Source organism: Centruroides sculpturatus, unplaced genomic scaffold (assembly GCF_000671375.1).
Source record: "Centruroides sculpturatus isolate CEXI.00-Female unplaced genomic scaffold, Cexi_2.0 scaffold285, whole genome shotgun sequence".
In the NCBI taxonomy this organism is placed as follows: Eukaryota; Metazoa; Arthropoda; class Arachnida; order Scorpiones; family Buthidae; genus Centruroides; species Centruroides sculpturatus.
Genome location: NW_019384647.1, coordinates 366,357 through 386,394, shown reverse-complemented (window position 1 = coordinate 386,394; position 20,038 = coordinate 366,357). Strand labels below are relative to the sequence as shown.

The 20,038-nt window shown below is 26.8% G+C and overlaps 2 protein-coding genes across 3 annotated transcripts in view; both read right to left on the bottom strand.

Annotated features, from left to right (window-relative positions):
• Positions 1-791: 791 nt before the first annotated feature.
• On the bottom strand, positions 792-6,121 carry LOC111626218 (FYN-binding protein 1-like). Its single transcript, XM_023369529.1, has 8 exons — positions 5,976-6,121; positions 4,627-4,664; positions 4,416-4,551; positions 4,188-4,347; positions 4,066-4,118; positions 3,276-3,313; positions 960-991; positions 792-861 (listed from the first exon to the last, which is right to left on the bottom strand). The coding sequence occupies exons 2-8, from the start codon at positions 4,638-4,640 to the stop codon at positions 839-841; spliced, it is 456 nt and encodes a 151-aa protein (XP_023225297.1). The 5' UTR covers positions 4,641-4,664; positions 5,976-6,121; the 3' UTR covers positions 792-838.
• A 3,442-nt stretch (positions 6,122-9,563) lies between these two features.
• LOC111626210 (FYN-binding protein 1-like) overlaps positions 9,564-20,038 on the bottom strand; it is a 34,999-nt gene continuing 24,524 nt past the window's right edge. For both annotated transcript variants that reach the window (XM_023369520.1, XM_023369521.1), the window contains 9 exons: positions 13,487-13,635; positions 13,369-13,406; positions 13,077-13,117; positions 12,866-13,001; positions 12,638-12,797; positions 12,516-12,568; positions 11,714-11,751; positions 9,732-9,763; positions 9,564-9,633 (listed from right to left, as the gene is read on the bottom strand). In XM_023369520.1, coding sequence (XP_023225288.1) covers positions 9,611-9,633; positions 9,732-9,763; positions 11,714-11,751; positions 12,516-12,568; positions 12,638-12,797; positions 12,866-13,001; positions 13,077-13,117; positions 13,369-13,406; positions 13,487-13,635 — 670 coding nt within the window. In that variant the 3' untranslated portion in view covers positions 9,564-9,610. The remainder of the gene's footprint in view (positions 9,634-9,731; positions 9,764-11,713; positions 11,752-12,515; positions 12,569-12,637; positions 12,798-12,865; positions 13,002-13,076; positions 13,118-13,368; positions 13,407-13,486; positions 13,636-20,038) is intronic.

Below are 20,038 nucleotides of genomic sequence, written 5' to 3'. Positions count from 1 at the left end.
GTCTATTATTCATTTTCTACAATACTTTATAAATTATAACTTCTTTTTAGAGTAATTTCTAAAATTTTTAAATAATTTTCAATGGATGTTAGAGAGGTTGACACATTCTTGTTAACTGTATGATTTGTTTAGTCATTACTGAATATCAGAACAAACCACAATAAGATTTTCAAGATACTGTGTTGTAAAATAATTTCAATTCAAAAAATTAAAAAAAAAAAAAAAAAAGAGAAGAGAAATCTATTTTTTCCTGTAAGTTTAAAATTTTTCTTTTACCTAGTAAATACTAAATTTCAAACAACAGTGGCAGTTAGTCTCATTGAATATCCTTTATCTTTATTAACTATTATTTGTTATTTCTTTTAAACAGTAGATAATTACATGAATATTATTGTAGGTTTTAAGCAAGGAGACTAGATTTTCAGTTATAATAAATAAAATATTCAAGTACTATTTTATCTTAAAAAATTCCTATTTGTTTATATGTTTATTTACGTGTATAATATTCCTAAAAAATATTTATGCTGTATGTAATAGCTGATCTTATATTACTTTTATTGTTTGGATCAAATTTAAAATAATAAACATTTTTCAAAGTTCAAACTTATGCCAATCAAACCATTTTTATATATTTGTGTAGAAAAATGGCAAGTAATGTACTGAGAATTAAAAACTAATCTATAAAAATAAATTTTTCTTCCTTTTTTAAATCATATTTAGAATATTTTATTTCATATATACAGTATTTGCATAGAAAATGTTATCTTTTCATTTAAAATTAAATAAATATATTAAATTGTTGATATTTTATTGATAATCTTGCTATTTACACTCTTCATCAACAAGCTTCTTCATAAACAGCTATAAAAAAAATGTTAAATATATTATTAACATTTTCTTTACATAAATATTTTTCAAAATATTTATAAATGAATAAATTTGAATAATTTCTACCTTACCTTCAGAACTGGAAACACTGTATGTTCTGCCACTGATAAAGGGTAAAAATTTAGATATTATTTTCTAAAATATATGTTTAAATTAAGTTAAATTAAAATGTAAAATTATCTTTTAGTGCTATTTTAAATACTTAAATGCTATATTTCATTGTCTTAAAATAATAGTAAAAAAGATATATTGCAAACAATGACACTAAGATTATTGAAATAACTACACTTGATGAAATTATTCCTTTTAATGAAAGTTCTCACTGGACATTATTACATCAATAAGAATTTGTATTTTTATCTCAAATATGCAATTTGGATTTGTTTTTATATAATCTTCCCCTTATTGATCTAGTGTTGTTCACTAAGAACTAATAAAGAGAACAATTTATCTTATTTTAGTTATTTATGTAATATGTAAGTATAGAATACATTTATTCATAAAATACAACATTGATTCATTCAGTAACATTTGTTTTCATTAATTAATGAAAAAATTATATTACTGTATTTGTTTGTGTTTGCATGTGTATATATCTTTAGAAAAATATCAAGCATTTTATAAGAATGTTAAACAAAATAATGATGTGACACACACATTGTTTCATGATATCAACAGGAAATTCAGAAAATATAAAACTNTCATATTTTCATCTCGAAAGAAAACATCTATAAATTACCTAATTTACCTTGCATGTTTAAAGTAAATATACTGTATACGTAACTCACATTATATACAATACTGTACGTAAATTTTCCCATACAATTATATTATTAAGATATGTTGTATTTGCGCATATCGATGGCTTGGAATGAAAACCTCGTAAGCCATGAAATCACTTTATGGTTTATATATCAAGTTTACTCCTTAAATTTTTAGGTGAAAGAATGCGTATTTTGGATTTTAAATGATTAACGCTAAACATTTTTAAATTATTAAACGTTATAATTGTGATAAAAGTATTTTAATTGTCCAACCCGATAATTTTTTTTACCGTTTTCTCGCTTTCTCTGAAATATTGCAAATTTGGTGTTAGGTCTACAAGTTTTTTGCTTTAGATATTGATATATAAAATTTATTTTGTTATAATCCTTTTACGTTTATTTATTATTAATTCGAGTTAAGGAATCACTCAAGAAATTAAATTTACTAATAAATAAATAGATAAATTTCACAACATAAAATTTCTTCTTCAGAAGATTAGATAATGCTTATTCTTTTTATGGGAGGGAAGAAAGAACTTTTTATGGGTAAAAGGGAGATGATATCCAAATCTTTTATTTGAGGTACAATTTAAAACAAATATTGTAGACCTATAAATTCCAACTGTAGATGAAAGCCGAGACCAGATATAGAAAGATAGGGGCAGGAAGTCCCGATTAACTATATACGAACTTCTAAATGCAAACCGGAAGTCACGTTACTTCAATTCAAAAATTTTCTCCCGAAAGCAGTTAGATAGATGACCAGCACCACTCTATTGTTAAAGGAAAAGTATGATGTACAGGGGCAAGCCACTACTAATTTGAGGTGGAGAGCATATATTTTAAATTAAATAAATTAAAAACATGATTAAAAATTGCAGCCCAGCATTGTGACGATGTCAAAATAAATAATTGCTCGTTAATTTTTAAGTTTTTAGTATTTAAGAGATTATGATTTTTTTTAATATGCCATAAATTAACATTTATCTCTTGCAGCTGTGCTAAATTATATTTTTACTTTAAACAGTTTGATTTAAAAAAAAGCACAGAAAATTATAAACTTTAGAAAACAAATTAATAATAGGCAACAGTGCATTTTGTTTTATAGTAATTTTTTTAAATGTCAGTACAAAATAAATAACTGGAGTCACAAAATAACGATCACTAAGATTTACAAGTAGGCTATTTTAAATACTTATTTTATCGGATATGAAGAAACAAGTAGAAGTTGATTTGCACTTAACGCTTTTCTCACGAACTTGATTTAATAATTTTATAAACGAATTTTTAATTTTTTATCTTTTGATCAAGTACTGTATTAATAAGTGCAAATTTATTGTGTGTTTATTCTTGTCTCAGAAGTTTAATATTGCACTTAAAAACGCGAGATTCTAGGCAGAAGTCAAGGCATATTTTTATGCTATGCCTTAAAATAGACTATAAAATATAAAACTTAAATATACNGTTGAAAATTTCTTGATTTAAAATTTAAACATATAATTAGGATTTTCAAAATTTTCTTATATCAAATCTTATATGCAAAAATATGTACTATCTTGAATATATTAATTTGAATTAATTAGGTGCTTTTAAGTTAAAGTTAATTTAATAAATGATACATACTCTTTGCTTCCCATAGAACTTCTTCTTTCTTTCATGACCTAAAAATAGTGAATTATAATCATTGTAATTGATGATGATAAAAAATAATAATTGCACTTTTTCTAGTTGAACAAATTTAAAACATTGCTTTATTAAAGCAAAATTACATGAAAACTTCAAATGTTTTGAATCTGTAAAAATCACAATCTAAAAATTTGGTGAATTCATTTTTATGTGTGTTCCCTAAAGCAGGAATAGGCAACCCATGGCCCACAGTAATATTTTTTGCAGCCTGCGTAAAATATGAATAAATATATCAATTTGCCAGCTTAAAGAAGTATGCAGCAAAAATTCAAATGTTATTTTCTACAACTTATGTATGTGAATAGTTTTTCCCCATGAATTTAGTAAAAATTAAAACAAAAAACAGGCTAACAGACACATTGAAACGAATTTAAAGTTAGCAGTGACTAACATTTAACCAAATATTTCCGATATATTATGTTTGCATCAGTACCAGAAGCTAAATTAACTATATCTATGCTAATTTAAAATTATATATGAATACATGATTGTGATTTACCAACATTTTTTTCCCTCATTTCTCTTGTATGTGGCCTGCATCAGTTCAAAAGTTTTGAACTGATGCAGTTTGGGACTTTTACATAATTTGCTCCAATACAGCAGTGTTTTATATTTATTGAAATTAATTCATTTTGGTATTATATGTATAATGAAAGAATTAATTTAATTTATTCAGAAATATAAATTTTATAAAAAATACAAAAACAAATGGATAACTTAATCTTACTGTTTTTATTGAATTAGCATCCATTTTTATATTATCCAATTCCACATATCCAACTGAAAAATTTTAATATTCTTTGTAATTACCAGTAAAATAAGATTTTAATTAAAGATTTGGAAATTTACTTTTTCCTTTATCATTTTGCACAAGCCATCTTCCAACTGGATTATTTTCCATTCTAAGAATTAATAGTATATCTCCTTTCTTAACAGTTAAATCATTCTGACTTCCTCTTCTATCACTTTTTACATAACCTTTTTCTAATGGAATTTCATCTCCTGTTAACTGTAATAAAATAAACATTGTTACTTAAATTTTTAAATAAAAATACTAATTATACTAAGCTTTCTTACACCAAATTTTTTTCTTCTTTTATCTAATTCTCTTTCTCTCCTTTCGTGTTCTTTTTGTTCCTTTTGTAAATCTTTTAATAATTCTCTCTGACTTTTACTTCTTTTCCTTCCTTTGCTGTATACTTGAAATTCATAACTGTAACAAAAATTTAATAATTAGGTAAAAATAAGAAACAAATTAAAATAAATATAACAGAATATAAAATATTACTTAGAAAAAGGCATTTCTTCATATATTTTATCATCGTTNCGTGTGAATAACGGAGAAAGAACAGAGAAGGACCGCGAAGTGAAAATAAATATGAAATTGAGTCGATAACATAATCGAACAAGTCGAAAGCAGCTTATTGGCGCGAAATTCGCGGCCGTCAATGCCAAACAATTGTTGTCATAGACTTCGGAACAGAAAGCTAAATGCTTGTAATGAAAGTCACTTAGCGTGCACGGGCGAAAACCTGGGGCCGTTCGGGCTATCAAGCTGTCTCGAATCTGTGAAATCATAACTGTGACTTATATCTACGTCCTATCTGTCTCTTTTCTCCGTTGTCACCAGGCTGAGTCACGTAACTGTAAAATGGGAACTCTACGACAGAGAAGTGACGAATCAAAAGTATCGTGAGCGTGTATTGTGATGTATGCACAGGCATACGTGGATTAGAGCGATAGAGGAAAGAGAAAGGGAAGAGCAAAGACGAGCGCTTAAAAAGAAGGTAGGCAGGGTCAGACCCTCAAATGTGCGAGGATTCTCCAACGATAGACGTGTACGTGTGCTGATCTTTGTAATTATAAATTGTGAATACATGTGACTAATATTATTTTCTTTTTTATTTTGTGCATGTTACAAGTTATAAATAAATATAAACAAACAACACTAACTCTATAACATTAACTCTAAATACCAAAATGATTAATTTACTGTATTTTTGTTCTTTCTTACTCCTCTTTTTAGGTATTCGGCCGAATAGTGAAAAATAGGCCGAATACCGAATAGTAATCGAATATTCGTTACATCATTAATTTTTACACGTTGCTACTTACCATTTTTTATAAAAAATTAGTATAGTATTTGTTAAATTTTAAATAATATATATTTACGTCGATTATTTCCGGGGTATTTATAAATTTTAAATGTTCCACGTTCTTGCCGGATACAGTTCTTTTATTCTATTTTTTAAAAACAGAATGGTTGTTATTTTCTGTTACCAGTGTCAATTCTAAAGACGAGGAACTCGTTCGGCCCTCAATAATAATTTTAAATGGTGCCGATTCCCAAAGTTTGGGGGCCAGCATCACTTAAAATATTGGAGGATTAAACAGTCGGATCTTCTAGAGTTGGAGTCCACGTTTTCTGTGATGCATATAAAATTTACCAATTTTTCATCGATAAAATTATATTTTGTGATGATAAACTGGTTTAAATTTTTTACATTTAGTGGAAAAATATCGACTGTTTCATTGTTTTTCTTCAAAAAGGCATGAACTTGCAAAATGTTTAAAATTTTTATAATCGAGAAATATTATATTTTTGAATAAAAAGAATCNACCAGTATGTCAGATTTATACCTAGCATTTATGATTCTTTAAGTGTTCCTGATAATGGGCATAAGCCTGAACATATCTAGTGTTTTCTAGATATGTTCTACTTTGTTCTAATGGTGTTTAAAAAAACAAAAACAAATGACAAAAAAAAAATAAACAAAATTAACCTGTGTATCTTGATATAATTCTTCAAGCAAATTATTATCTGAAATATAAAATTTGTATATTAAAGTAAATCACACAAAAAGTTATTTCAAATTTTCATTTCTTCATATAAGAAGATACCTGAAAAGTTTTCATTTTTGTTCTGTGGTAAATGATAACTGAACTTTTTAGGAGGAAGTATTGGTGGAGATAATTCATTATTTCTAATTTCTGATCCACTCCAAATACTATCGAAATTTTCTAAATCATTCTCTCTCCAAAACTGTTTTCTATTAAAAATATATAAACATATATTTATTTTATTTCAAAACAATTATATTCTTATGAAATTTAATATATAAAAATTAAAATTTTTTCATATTTTAAAAACAAAGTTCAGGTCATGAACTTATGTTAATTTATTTTATATCTTTGTAACTGAAATAAGAACAGATGAGATTTTATAAAGAGTAACACAAATTAATAAGACACTATTAACCTATGATTTAATGACTGTTTACATAAATGTCTTCTTAAATTTACCAATAGTAAATGACTATTATATTACAATATCATTAAGCAATACTATTTCTCAATACACACTTGACAATATACCAAATTTAACTTTGTTTTGACTGAAAACATTAATTAACAAAGAGAAATTTCATGTATTTATGTAAATACTTCAATACATGACCTTATAAGTGAATAAAGATAATTTATAAACTAATTGTTGCAGCTGTGTAACTAGTAATTAACTTAAGATTAACTATCCTTTAACTAATTTTTAAACTAGAACTATGAAAGTATAGTTTAAAATAGAACTAGAAAGATAGAAATAGTAGTAATTCATTACATAATCCAACCGAATTTNTATAGTATTTGTTAAATTTTAAATAATATATATTTACGTCGATTATTTCCGGGGTATTTATAAATTTTAAATGTTCCACGTTCTTGCCGGATACAGTTCTTTTATTCTATTTTTTAAAAACAGAATGGTTGTTATTTTCTGTTACCAGTGTCAATTCTAAAGACGAGGAACTCGTTCGGCCCTCAATAATAATTTTAAATGGTGCCGATTCCCAAAGTTTGGGGGCCAGCATCACTTAAAATATTGGAGGATTAAACAGTCGGATCTTCTAGAGTTGGAGTCCACGTTTTCTGTGATGCATATAAAATTTACCAATTTTTCATCGATAAAATTATATTTTGTGATGATAAACTGGTTTAAATTTTTTACATTTAGTGGAAAAATATCGACTGTTTCATTGTTTTTCTTCAAAAAGGCATGAACTTGCAAAATGTTTAAAATTTTTATAATCGAGAAATATTATATTTTTGAATAAAAATAATCATTATTAATTTAAATCCTACCTGAAATACATAACTTCTGGCTTTTTAAAATTTTGCTGAATTCCTTTCAAATTTTTTAATTTGCATTTTATGTTATAATAATTGTGTTGAGTCCAACCTCCCTTTAGAGAGAATAATAATTTGTTAAATTTCTATATATGCGAACAATTTTTATAAAAAAAAAAAAAAACTTTATTGTATGTTAATTCGTTAATTTTTATAAAATGAACCAACAACTGTTTAACATTTGTTAAAATGGTTTTTTTTAATAAAGTTTTGCACCAAATGCAATTTTATCACATAACTTTGATACATGGTTGCGATACAACAAAACATTTATTGACAAATGTCTTCCTGTTAAAATGACATTTATTTCAAACTACTGTAAATTACGAACAGCTCTTTAGGCGTGACGAATAATGACTACAAGTAGGCCTATATATAAAAATTAGAAATGGGGAATACTCGAGTACTAGGAAGTATTGTATTCCAGATGCTTGATCTCAAATATTGCGTTGATAAAAAAATAAATTCAAATATTACAAATACACCTCTAATATGATGTCATACGTACAGTGACAGATCTAGACGTATCGAAAGGGGACTAACTCAAAAATAAAAAATATTTGAATTAATTAATAACACTGTATCTTTTATTAACATGTTTAGGACAATTGTTAAGGCTGTTATACACGTTACGGAAATCCTTTGAGGATTAACCGTGATTTTTTTTTCTATCTATCCACCTTTAAATAAAAATAATTCTTTATACGTTGGGAAATATTTTAATAAGTTTTGTAAATTACTATGTTCGATCCAGCCAGTTATATCCGATTTTTTTTCGTCTGTTAAGTACATCCTTTGAGAATTTCCGTAACGTGTATAACAGCCTTTAATGTATTGTAACTGAGATAACCAGTATCTAAAAAAGTCCGCTTTAAAACTCAGTCAAAATTAAAAGTTTGAAGTTTCAATTTTTAAAATTATATACTGTATATAGAAATAGTGATATAAATTGACTTAAAAGGGTTTTCTATCCTCACGAAACGAATACAGTATCTCCCTTAGTCAATAGTTCCTGGATGAAATCTTTACAGCGTGTGTATTATCTCCAATACTTTCATAGCGAATAATTTTCTGATCATTGTTGACCAATACAGGTATTTCTTCCTAAAATTCTGATACTGTAATTTGCTCTACAATTTATTATTGCTTTAGGATCATTGTGACTGAAGACTGTAGTTGTAAGTTCTGAATAAACAACTTATCTGAAGGCATATTAGTAAAAATATTCTACAGTTTAACATGTTTAATGTAGTCTATTATTCATTTTCTACAATACTTTATAAATTATAACTTCTTTTTAGAGTAATTTCTAAAATTTTTAAATAATTTTCAATGGATGTTAGAGAGGTTGACACATTCTTGTTAACTGTATGATTTGTTTAGTCATTACTGAATATCAGAACAAACCACAATAAGATTTTCAAGATACTGTGTTGTAAAATAATTTCAATTCAAATAATTAAAAAAAAAAAAAAAAAAAGAGAAGAGAAATCTATTTTTTCCTGTAAGTTTAAAATTTTTCTTTTACCTAGTAAATACTAAATTTCAAACAACAGTGGCAGTTAGTCTCATTGAATATCCTTTATCTTTATTAACTATTATTTGTTATTTCTTTTAAACAGTAGATAATTACATGAATATTATTGTAGGTTTTAAGCAAGGAGACTAGATTTTCAGTTATAATAAATAAAATATTCAAGTACTATTTTATCTTAAAAAATTCCTATTTGTTTATATGTTTATTTACGTGTATAATATTCCAAAAAAATATTTATGCTGTATGTAATAGCTGATCTTATATTACTTTTATTGTTTGGATCAAATTTAAAATAATAAACATTTTTCAAAGTTCAAACTTATGCCAATCAAACCATTTTTATATATTTGTGTAGAAAAATGGCAAGTAATGTACTGAGAATTAAAAACTAATCTATAAAAATAAATTTTTCTTCCTTTTTTAAATCATATTTAGAATATTTTATTTCATATATACAGTATTTGCATAGAAAATGTTATCTTTTCATTTAAAATTAAATAAATATATTAAATTGTTGATATTTTATTGATAATCTTGCTATTTACACTCTTCATCAACAAGCTTCTTCATAAACAGCTATAAAAAAAATGTTAAATATATTATTAACATTTTCTTTACATAAATATTTTTCAAAATATTTATAAATGAATAAATTTGAATAATTTCTACCTTACCTTCAGAACTGGAAACACTGTATGTTCTGCCACTGATAAAGGGTAAAAATTTAGATATTATTTTCTAAAATATATGTTTAAATTAAGTTAAATTAAAATGTAAAATTATCTTTTAGTGCTATTTTAAATACTTAAATGCTATATTTCATTGTCTTAAAATAATAGTAAAAAAGATATATTGCAAACAATGACACTAAGATTATTGAAATAACTACACTTGATGAAATTATTCCTTTTAATGAAAGTTCTCACTGGACATTATTACATCAATAAGAATTTGTATTTTTATCTCAAATATGCAATTTGGATTTGTTTTTATATAATCTTCCCCTTATTGATCTAGTGTTGTTCACTAAGAACTAATAAAGAGAACAATTTATCTTATTTTAGTTATTTATGTAATATGTAAGTATAGAATACATTTATTCATAAAATATAACATTGATTCATTCAGTAACATTTGTTTTCATTAATTAATGAAAAAATTATATTACTGTATTTGTTTGTGTTTGCATGTGTATATATCTTTAGAAAAATATCAAGCATTTTATAAGAATGTTAAACAAAATAATGATGTGACACACACATTGTTTCATGATATCAACAGGAAATTCAGAAAATATAAAACTTTTTTAGTTTAACAAAATGATTATGTATAATTTTCTCTTTTAATCTTGTAAATATAATACAATTGACAATTGATATTTTATAAAATAAATTAAGTGTTTTAATTACAATAATGAAATAATTTATATAACAGAATTTTTATATCTATTAATAAAATTAGTTAATGTGGCACACCAGCATATTGAGATATATGGCAAGTTTCAAGGTAAATCATTAAGTAACTGCATAATTGATATCTGAACAAAACCAGCTAAATTCACAATTCCTTTCAAGTACTGTACATGCAATGCAATCTGGTGAGTATATCTGACTTTAGTACAATGCTGTCAGATGATATAAATGTTCACTAGTGAATGTCCAAAATGGCTGCTTCACTTGAGTGTTGCACAAAGGTTGAATTATATGCTTAATGAAATTTTTGCATACAGAGAACTTGATAACTATTGATATACATTGTTGAATGTTGTATTGGGTGTACCAGTTTATTCCAGAAAGCAAATGAAATGCAATGGAATGGCATCATCTGGATTTCCCAAAACTCTGAAAAAATCTGTACACAACCATCTGCAGGAAAGGTTATGCTTCACAGTGTTTTGGGATTGTAAAGGAGTAACATTACTTGCCTAAGGTTCAGACAGTAAAAGACACAACTATGACCTTCACCAAACTAAGGCCAGCTATCTAAAGGAAATGTCAAGGTAGCCTTTTCAAGAGCATGTGCTTCATGTAAGACAGTTCCAGGTTTCATACAGCAAATGACATTTGAATTCTGTTTCAACCTAACTTATGTGATTTGAGAGCCTTCTACACCCACTGTACTCCTCTGACTTGCAATCATGTGACCTCCCATCTGGGGCACTGAAAGACATCGTAGAGCCACCATTTTCACTCCAATAAGAGGTTCAGTTTGTGGTGCATGAGTGTCTCTGCAGTCAGCCAGAAGACTTTTATTTCTGACATTCGTGCATTGGTATCCTTGCTAGCACAAATGCATTGACACCAAGGAAAATTAACTTTGAGACTTAGACAAACAAATTTTACTTAATGACTGACCCTTGTACAATTACAGTCCATTATGAATGAGTTTGTTTTGCAACAGGATTGGCCAATGTCTAGAAACAATGCCAATACAATAAATTATATTAATGTTAATTTAAATTTCAATGTTGAATCAGAAATAAAAAACTTGAATTAATGTTGAAAATTTCTTGATTTAAAATTTAAACATATAATTAGGATTTTCAATATTTTCTTAAATCAAATCTTATATGCAAAAATATGTACTATTTTGAATATATTAATTTGAATTAATTAGGTGCTTTTAAGTTAAAGTTAATTTAATAAATGATACATACTCTTTGCTTCCCATAGAACTTCTTCTTTCTTTCATGACCTAAAAATAGTGAATTATAATCATTGTAATTGATGATGATAAAAAATAATAATTGCACTTTTTCTAGGTGAACAAATTTAAAACATTGCTTTATTAAAGCAAAATTACATGAAAACTTCAAATGTTTTGAATCTGTAAAAATCACAATCTAAAAATTTGGTGAATTCATTTTTATGTGTGTTCCCTGAAGATTAGTCTAAAGCAGGGATAGGCAACCCGTGGCCCACAGTAATATTTTTTGCAGCCTGCGTAAAATATGAATAAATATATCAATTTGCCAGCTTAAAGAAGTATGCAGCAAAAATTCAAATGTTATTTTCTACAACTTATGTATGTGAATAGTTTTTCCCCATGAATTTAGTAAAAATTAAAACAAAAAACAGGCTAACAGACACATTGAAACTAATTTAAAGTTAGCAGTGACTAACATTTAACCAAATATTTCCGATATATTATGTTTGCATCAGTACCAGAAGCTAAATTAACTATATCTATGCTAATTTAAAATTATATATGAATACATGATTGTGATTTACCAACATTTTTTTCCCTCATTTCTCTTGTATGTGGCCTGCATCAGTTCAAAAGTTTTGAACTGATGCAGTTTGGGACTTTTACATAATTTGCTCCAATACAGCAGTGTTTTATATTTATTGAAATTAATTCATTTTGGTATTATATGTATAATGAAAGAATTAATTTAATTTATTCAGAAATATAAATTTTATAAAAAATACAAAAACAAATGGATAACTTAATCTTACTGTTTTTATTGAATTAGCATCCATTTTTATATTATCCAATTCCACATATCCAACTGAAAAATTTTAATATTCTTTGTAATTACCAGTAAAATAAGATTTTAATTAAAGATTTGGAAATTTACTTTTTCCTTTATCATTTTGCACAAGCCATCTTCCAACTGGATTATTTTCCATTCTAAGAATTAATAGTATATCTCCTTTCTTAACAGTTAAATCATTCTGACTTCCTCTTCTATCACTTTTTACATAACCTTTTTCTAATGGAATTTCATCTCCTGTTAACTGTAATAAAATAAACATTGTTACTTAAATTTTTAAATAAAAATACTAATTATACTAAGCTTTCTTACACCAAATTTTTTTCTTCTTTTATCCAATTCTCTTTCTCTCCTTTCGTGTTCTTTTTGTTCCTTTTGTAAATCTTTTAATAATTCTCTCTGACTTTTACTTCTTTTCCTTCCTTTGCTGTATACTTGAAATTCATAACTGTAACAAAAATTTAATAATTAGGTAAAAATAAGAAACAAATTAAAATAAATATAACAGAATATAAAATATTACTTAGAAAAAGGCATTTCTTCATATATTTTATCATCGTTTACCTTTAAAAAATAAAAATTTGACTTAAAATAAATTCAAATTATAAATAAAAAAAGTATATAAAAGACTAAATTTAATTATTACTGTAATAGTTTAATAGTTTTAACCAGTATGTCAGATTTATACCTAGCATTTATGATTCTTTAAGTGTTCCTGAACATATCTAGTGTTTTCTAGATATGTTCTACTTTGTTCTAATGGTGTTTAAAAAAACAAAAACAAATGACAAAAAAAAAAGATAAACAAAATTAACCTGTGTATCTTGATATAATTCTTCAAGCAAATTATTATCTGAAATATAAAATTTGTATATTAAAGTAAATCACACAAAAAGTTATTTCAAATTTTCATTTCTTCATATAAGAAGATACCTGAAAAGTTTTCATTTTTGTTCTGTGGTAAATGATAACTGAACTTTTTAGGAGGAAGTATTGGTGGAGATAATTCATTATTTCTAATTTCTGATCCACTCCAAATACTATCGAAATTTTCTAAATCATTCTCTCTCCAAAACTGTTTTCTATTAAAAATATATAAACATATATTTATTTTATTTCAAAACAATTATATTCTTATGAAATTTAATATATAAAAATTAAAATTTTTTCATATTTTAAAAACAAAGTTCAGGTCATGAACTTATGTTAATTTATTTTATATCTTTGTAACTGAAATAAGAACAGATGAGATTTTATAAAGAGTAACACAAATTAATAAGACACTATTAACCTATGATTTAATGACTGTTTACATAAATGTCTTCTTAAATTTACCAATAGTAAATGACTATTATATTACAATATCATTAAGCAATACTATTTCTCAATACACACTTGACAATATACCAAATTTAACTTTGTTTTGACTGAAAACATTAATTAACAAAGAGAAATTTCATGTATTTATGTAAATACTTCAATACATGACCTTATAAGTGAATAAAGATAATTTATAAACTAATTGTTGCAGCTGTGTAACTAGTAATTAACTTAAGATTAACTATCCTTTAACTAATTTTTAAACTAGAACTATGAAAGTATAGTTTAAAATAGAACTAGAAAGATAGAAATAGTAGTAATTCATTACATAATCCAACCGAATTTTTCATTTTAATAAATTATTGAAATAAAATATTACAGTTTCTTTATTTTTAACAAGAAATACAAAATGAAAGCATAATTTTGGATCATTTAAAGAAAAAATCTTTATTTATAATATACACAACTTTCTTGACTAAGTAAATTTTGTAAAAATTATTGTTTATTAAAATAATAAATTATTATGTATAGAATTAATATTTAAATACAAAATTTAGAAATTCATATACAAAATGTAAATTACAGTATTATCCTTCATTGAGAAATTTTTGAATATGTTTTATGTGAATATTGCTATACATTTATTACAAAATTACAAACATTTAAAATTAGTATACCCATAGAGTATGCAGATTATGACTTATATACTAAACAGTTTATACAAAAAATGTTTAAAATCACATGAAATGATTTTTGTTTATTTGAGTAACAAAAGACATAGAATTATGATTAAGCATAGAAAATTATCTAGAATTAGCAAAAGAAAATACTTGATTTAAAAATTTAATATTGTGATTTTATATATTATACAATATTATATAATATTATACAATATTAAATATATTGTGAAACAATAATAAAATAGGTAAAAGATAGACAATGATTTTAATGTAAACAGCAGATAAGTTTTTTATGGAGAAATTTTATGAACTAATAATTTAAAGACAGTAAATAGTTTGTAAACTCAACACAGTTTTCATAAATATATTGTTTTGTTGGAAAGATTAATGGTTTCATCACAGCATAAACCCACATTAATAAATCCTTATTATTACAAGTTCCATTAATAATAAAAATAAACTAACACCAAGGAAAATTAAAAAATATATATTAACAACAATAATAGATGAGAATGTCAAGGAATTAAAATATTTAAGAAATAAAACATTTTTAAAGATAATTATAAAGGCTGATCTTTTCTTATTATTTTTTTGTTTCAGGAAAAATAACAATGATAATGCAGTATTAATAAAATAGCCAAATAATACATTAAATAAATCATAATCATGTTTACAATAAAAATAAACATAATTAATATAAATGATAAAATAAGAATTTACTTTAGAGTAAATTGCAGGGCCGTGGAGTCAGAGTTGTGCAGTTTTGGTGTTTTAGCCGGAGTCAGTCATCAAAAAATCTGCTGACTCTGACTCCTTTTTACTTCTCAATTTGTTACGTATATAAAACGGAAAAGTATTGGAATCATGTCAAATTTGACCCTCCAAATTTTTTTTTGCAAATCTACACATACGTTTGGAGACCTCCCGAACCACCTAAAAAAAGTCAATAAAAAAGGAAAAATTTGTGTGCTTGTGTGTGTTGTCATCTAATTTGTTTAATTTCTTTTTCTGTTTTGATATATTAAACAATATCTCAGAATTGGTAAAGTTTAAGAAACAAAATGTGGCACTGTAGTTTGCATATAAAGGGTCATTAATACTATTAAATTTTGGTTCTTAATTAAAGGTTGACAGGGTGAAGACATAAAAGTGGTCATGTGTCATATCTCTTAATAAATATTTTACTCGTTATTAGCGTACAAAATTTAAAAAAATAACATAAAACTCGTCACTACCCTCAAAGTAAGCCTTTTTGTCATTTTATAATAGCACAGTAAAACCCGTTAAGATGTTCTCACCTACGATGTTAGAATGTGTATGGGGACATGATTTAGTTCAACCACTCCGACACTTAATAACTAACTCCTGTGTTAAACCACCTGACTCTGATTCTAACCACTCTGACCACAGAAATCATTAGGCTTCAAACAGGGTGAACAAAATCATGTCCCCTCCATACAGTCTAACATCCACACATATAGAAAAAAACCTTGAATCTTTTGCGTATCTCGAAATTTCAAGGTGTCCTGAGTCCAAAAATGTAAAAATTTGGGAGGGGTCACTTTTTGACTGAGCATTACACTTTCCCTCTGTTATATGTAGTACAATCCAAAAGTTCAGGGACTTGGCTTAAAATTCCTTACCTTAAAAAGTTTAAAGGTGGTTATGCATTGGCAATATAAAGTAATCACCTTGGGCAATGATACTCTTTTTCCAGTGCTTGTATAACTTCTGGAAGCACTGCTGTAAGCCAGTTTTTGAAATCTATCGTAAGGTCTCCTGCAATGCTGCTCTCACCTCATCTGATGACACAAAACGGCATCCCTACAAATGCTTTTCCATTGATGGAAACAAATAAAAATCACATGGGGCTAAGTCCGGTGAATAGGAGGGGTGTGGAAGCACATTAATTTGAGTTTTGGCGAGAAACTGTGTGACCATTTGGGACTGATGTTCAGGTGCATTGTAATGCATAAGGTACCAGTCTTCGCACTGCCAGATCTGTGGCCATTTACGACAAATGGATTCCTTCAAATGACATAAAATGTCTAGATAATGCTCCTTGTTTACTGCCTTCAGGAATAAATTCTGAATGAACAATTCCTTGAGAATCAAAAAACACCTCCATCATGACTTTCCTTTGCTCGGTGCATGCTAAGATCTTCCGTTAAAATATGCTGGCAACCAGTATTTGATAAGTGAGTAGTCGCAGTGATTTTTTTAAGGGTTTGGCAACGATCTTTGCGAACACATTGAGAGACCAACTCAACATTTTCCTTGTTCCGTGAAGCCGTAGGTCGGCCAGAGCGTTCATCATCTGCAATGGATTCTTGGCCCTCCGATGCCATTAGTACACCTTTGATTTCGCCATGTAAAATCACTGTACACCTTTCTTAGCAATTTTAAAGTCTCCGTAGGTGTTTCACCTAAACGCTGACAAAATTTAATGTTGCAGTGCTGTTCTTTAAACTCCATTTTTATTACGTCGCAAAACAAAGATAACTATCTCCGAAAGAAAACAACAGCACTCACAGTTTAATCACGTGACATGGGCGAAACCAACCTGAACACGTAGGAAAGGTTTGATAGAATCAATTTCATACGCTGTAACTTCAAATACATGCTTTTGTCGTCATACATTACTGCAGTCCCCGAACTTTTGGATTGTACCATGTATATAACAGCCGGAAAAGTAAAAATTATCAAATACATATTTATATATTGACTGTGTCATTACTTAGAGGAGTCTTTTAGCTTTGGAATAAAAAGTTTCTACATTCTATCTTTATTAGAACTCTATTTATTGAACCTTTTATTCCGAGGTCACGTGATGACATCAGAATTTCCAGGTCTCTTTCGGTAACAAGTCTGCCCCTGGTTGGAGTCAGAGTCGGTAGATTTTTATGCGACTCCACAGCCCTGGTAAATTGGATATATCATCATCCGAAGCATCATAATAATGTATCGAGAAAATTTTAAGATCAGGGAATTTAAATTTTTACAATACTGTAAATTTAAATGAATTTTAAAAACTGTTTTCATTAAATGTTTTAAAAATTGTAAAATCATCACTGCCAGTTTTTAAAATCTTAGTTCAACAAATAAATGCATAAATCATTTTGAAAACAACTAATCTGAGTATAAACCAAACTAAAAAAAATTACATTGCCTATAATTTTTAAATGAGTAACTTCTCAATTTAATAGACAGAACATTTTTTCTTATATGAAAAATTAGAAACTTATTTTCATGAATAGAGGCATCTAAAAGGCAGCATGCTAGAAGGTTGGATTACAGTTAATGATTATAAATTACTCAATTTAATGGGCTAATTGGGGGAAAAGAAGTGTCTGTTATTGACAAATGTCTGTAGATCAAACGGGTTTCAATTATTAATGAAGAACTTAAAATGTGCATAATATTAATATGCTTTTCATCCTTTTAGTAACACACATAATAAGTGTTATGGCACTACTCAGCACTTTATTGCAGCACCCTTGAAATCTTATGGCTTCTCAATTGAAAACAACTAAATTAACATGTCACTGATATATGTTAAGATATGTAAATTAAAATTAAAATAATTACCAAATAAATATATAATACATAATTTATGCCACTAATATACATTAACTATAGTATAACTGTTATAAATTATTTTTGATTTATAATAGTTAGCTTTTTTTTTTAATAAAATATATTATTTTATACAAAATATAATAGCATATATGAAATTCTAATAAATATATTAAATTAAAGCAAATAAAAATGTTAACACTACACTAACATTCAAAATATAAAATTCTTATTGTAAAAAAATAATTATGTTTAATAATAGGTTTGTTCGTTTGGTTAAGAGAGCGCTTAGTTTCACGCTATTGTGACGTAATTTCTTCATTTTTTAAATAAACAAGTGTAAAATTGACGTCGAATTGACATAAACGTGCACACCACTCAAATGAACAGGCGTCGTACTGTAATTAGTCAGCCTTTCTACAGTTCGACATTTTCACACGGACTAAATATTGCAGAATTTCTATTATATTTATCACAGTTACATTTTCTGTACTTTTTTTAAAATATTTTCCAATTTTTACAACAACGATAATTATTCTTAAATTTCAGCATTATTCAATCCCAATATCACGTAATTACATATCGTATGTTGGTTTATTTCTCCAGAGACTATCTGATACAGTACAATCTCGATAATCTGGCAGTTCGCTAATTCGACACGTTCAATAATCTGACACTAGTCATTCTCGAGTATTACCGGCACTGTTGCTAACAAGTAAGTCATAGACAAGTTTCCCAATAGTTCAAAATTCAATTTCCAATAAATTTGATCAACATCCCACTAAACGTAGCTTGATATAGAGCCCGAGCTTGGTCACGATATTAAAGATTTTTGAGCGGCCTAAGATGACGAGCCTAACAACGTACAGTATCTCATAACACAACACTGTATAAATATAAAAATCAGTCCTCCGAAATTCCTACCAAAAATAGTGTACCTCCCACTAAATTTTCTACGGTCGCTTCAATTTATCACTAAATTTAGTGAGAATCCAGCAATTTGGCAACATTGATTACCGACGATTCAGCGCGCTCGGATTTTGACCAATCCTCAAACTGCAAACATGCAAATGTTTTCTTTCCGATTGATTAAACCATTGAATTCTTCCAGTAATCCGATACTGTCCCGGACCCTTATATATCGGATTACCGAGATTGTACTGTTATTAATAGTCGCATGTATCAAAATATTATAGTACTTTGTGATTTATACATGGGTGCATAGTTGAAGTATTTCCGTGAAGAATTTGCGCAAATTAAGACGAATTATTCCACTTCGATTTGGAAGATGCGTTCTAGGTATTCGTTAACAGTCACAGCAATGTAATAGTTTTTAAGGCTACACATAAAAATTCAAATTAAGAGAAAATTATAACATATATTGTACAGTACCAAGTTAAATGACATTTAAAACGGAAATTTATATGTATTATACAAGAATGTGAAAGTTACCTTTATAGAACCATAAGAATCATTCGGTCCTTGCGCTGAACACAGAGAAGTCTCAAAATTTAATTTTTGTAAAAAAAAAATACCCAAATAATTGAAAAAATTTAATTTATGACCGACTCCAGTCTAATTTCTCACAGACTAAAATTAACGAAGAACTATAAATATCGAGTAGTTATTCTAATTTTTTTCGGTTAGCAATCAACCTTTTGTAAATTTATCACCACCCAGTGTGAGATTGTTACATACATAAAAATTAAAAAATGCGCTGTAAAACTTAATTAAATTACAAATAGTATTAACAATTAATACATTATTTCAATATTACATAAAAAGATCGCGTATATCGCAACCTAATTTATTTCATAAACAATAAATGAATATATTTAAAAATTTTCTCTAAAAACGTTTAAAAATTTTCTAATTAAGATTTATTTCTGAAAGGTTCGCATTAGATTCG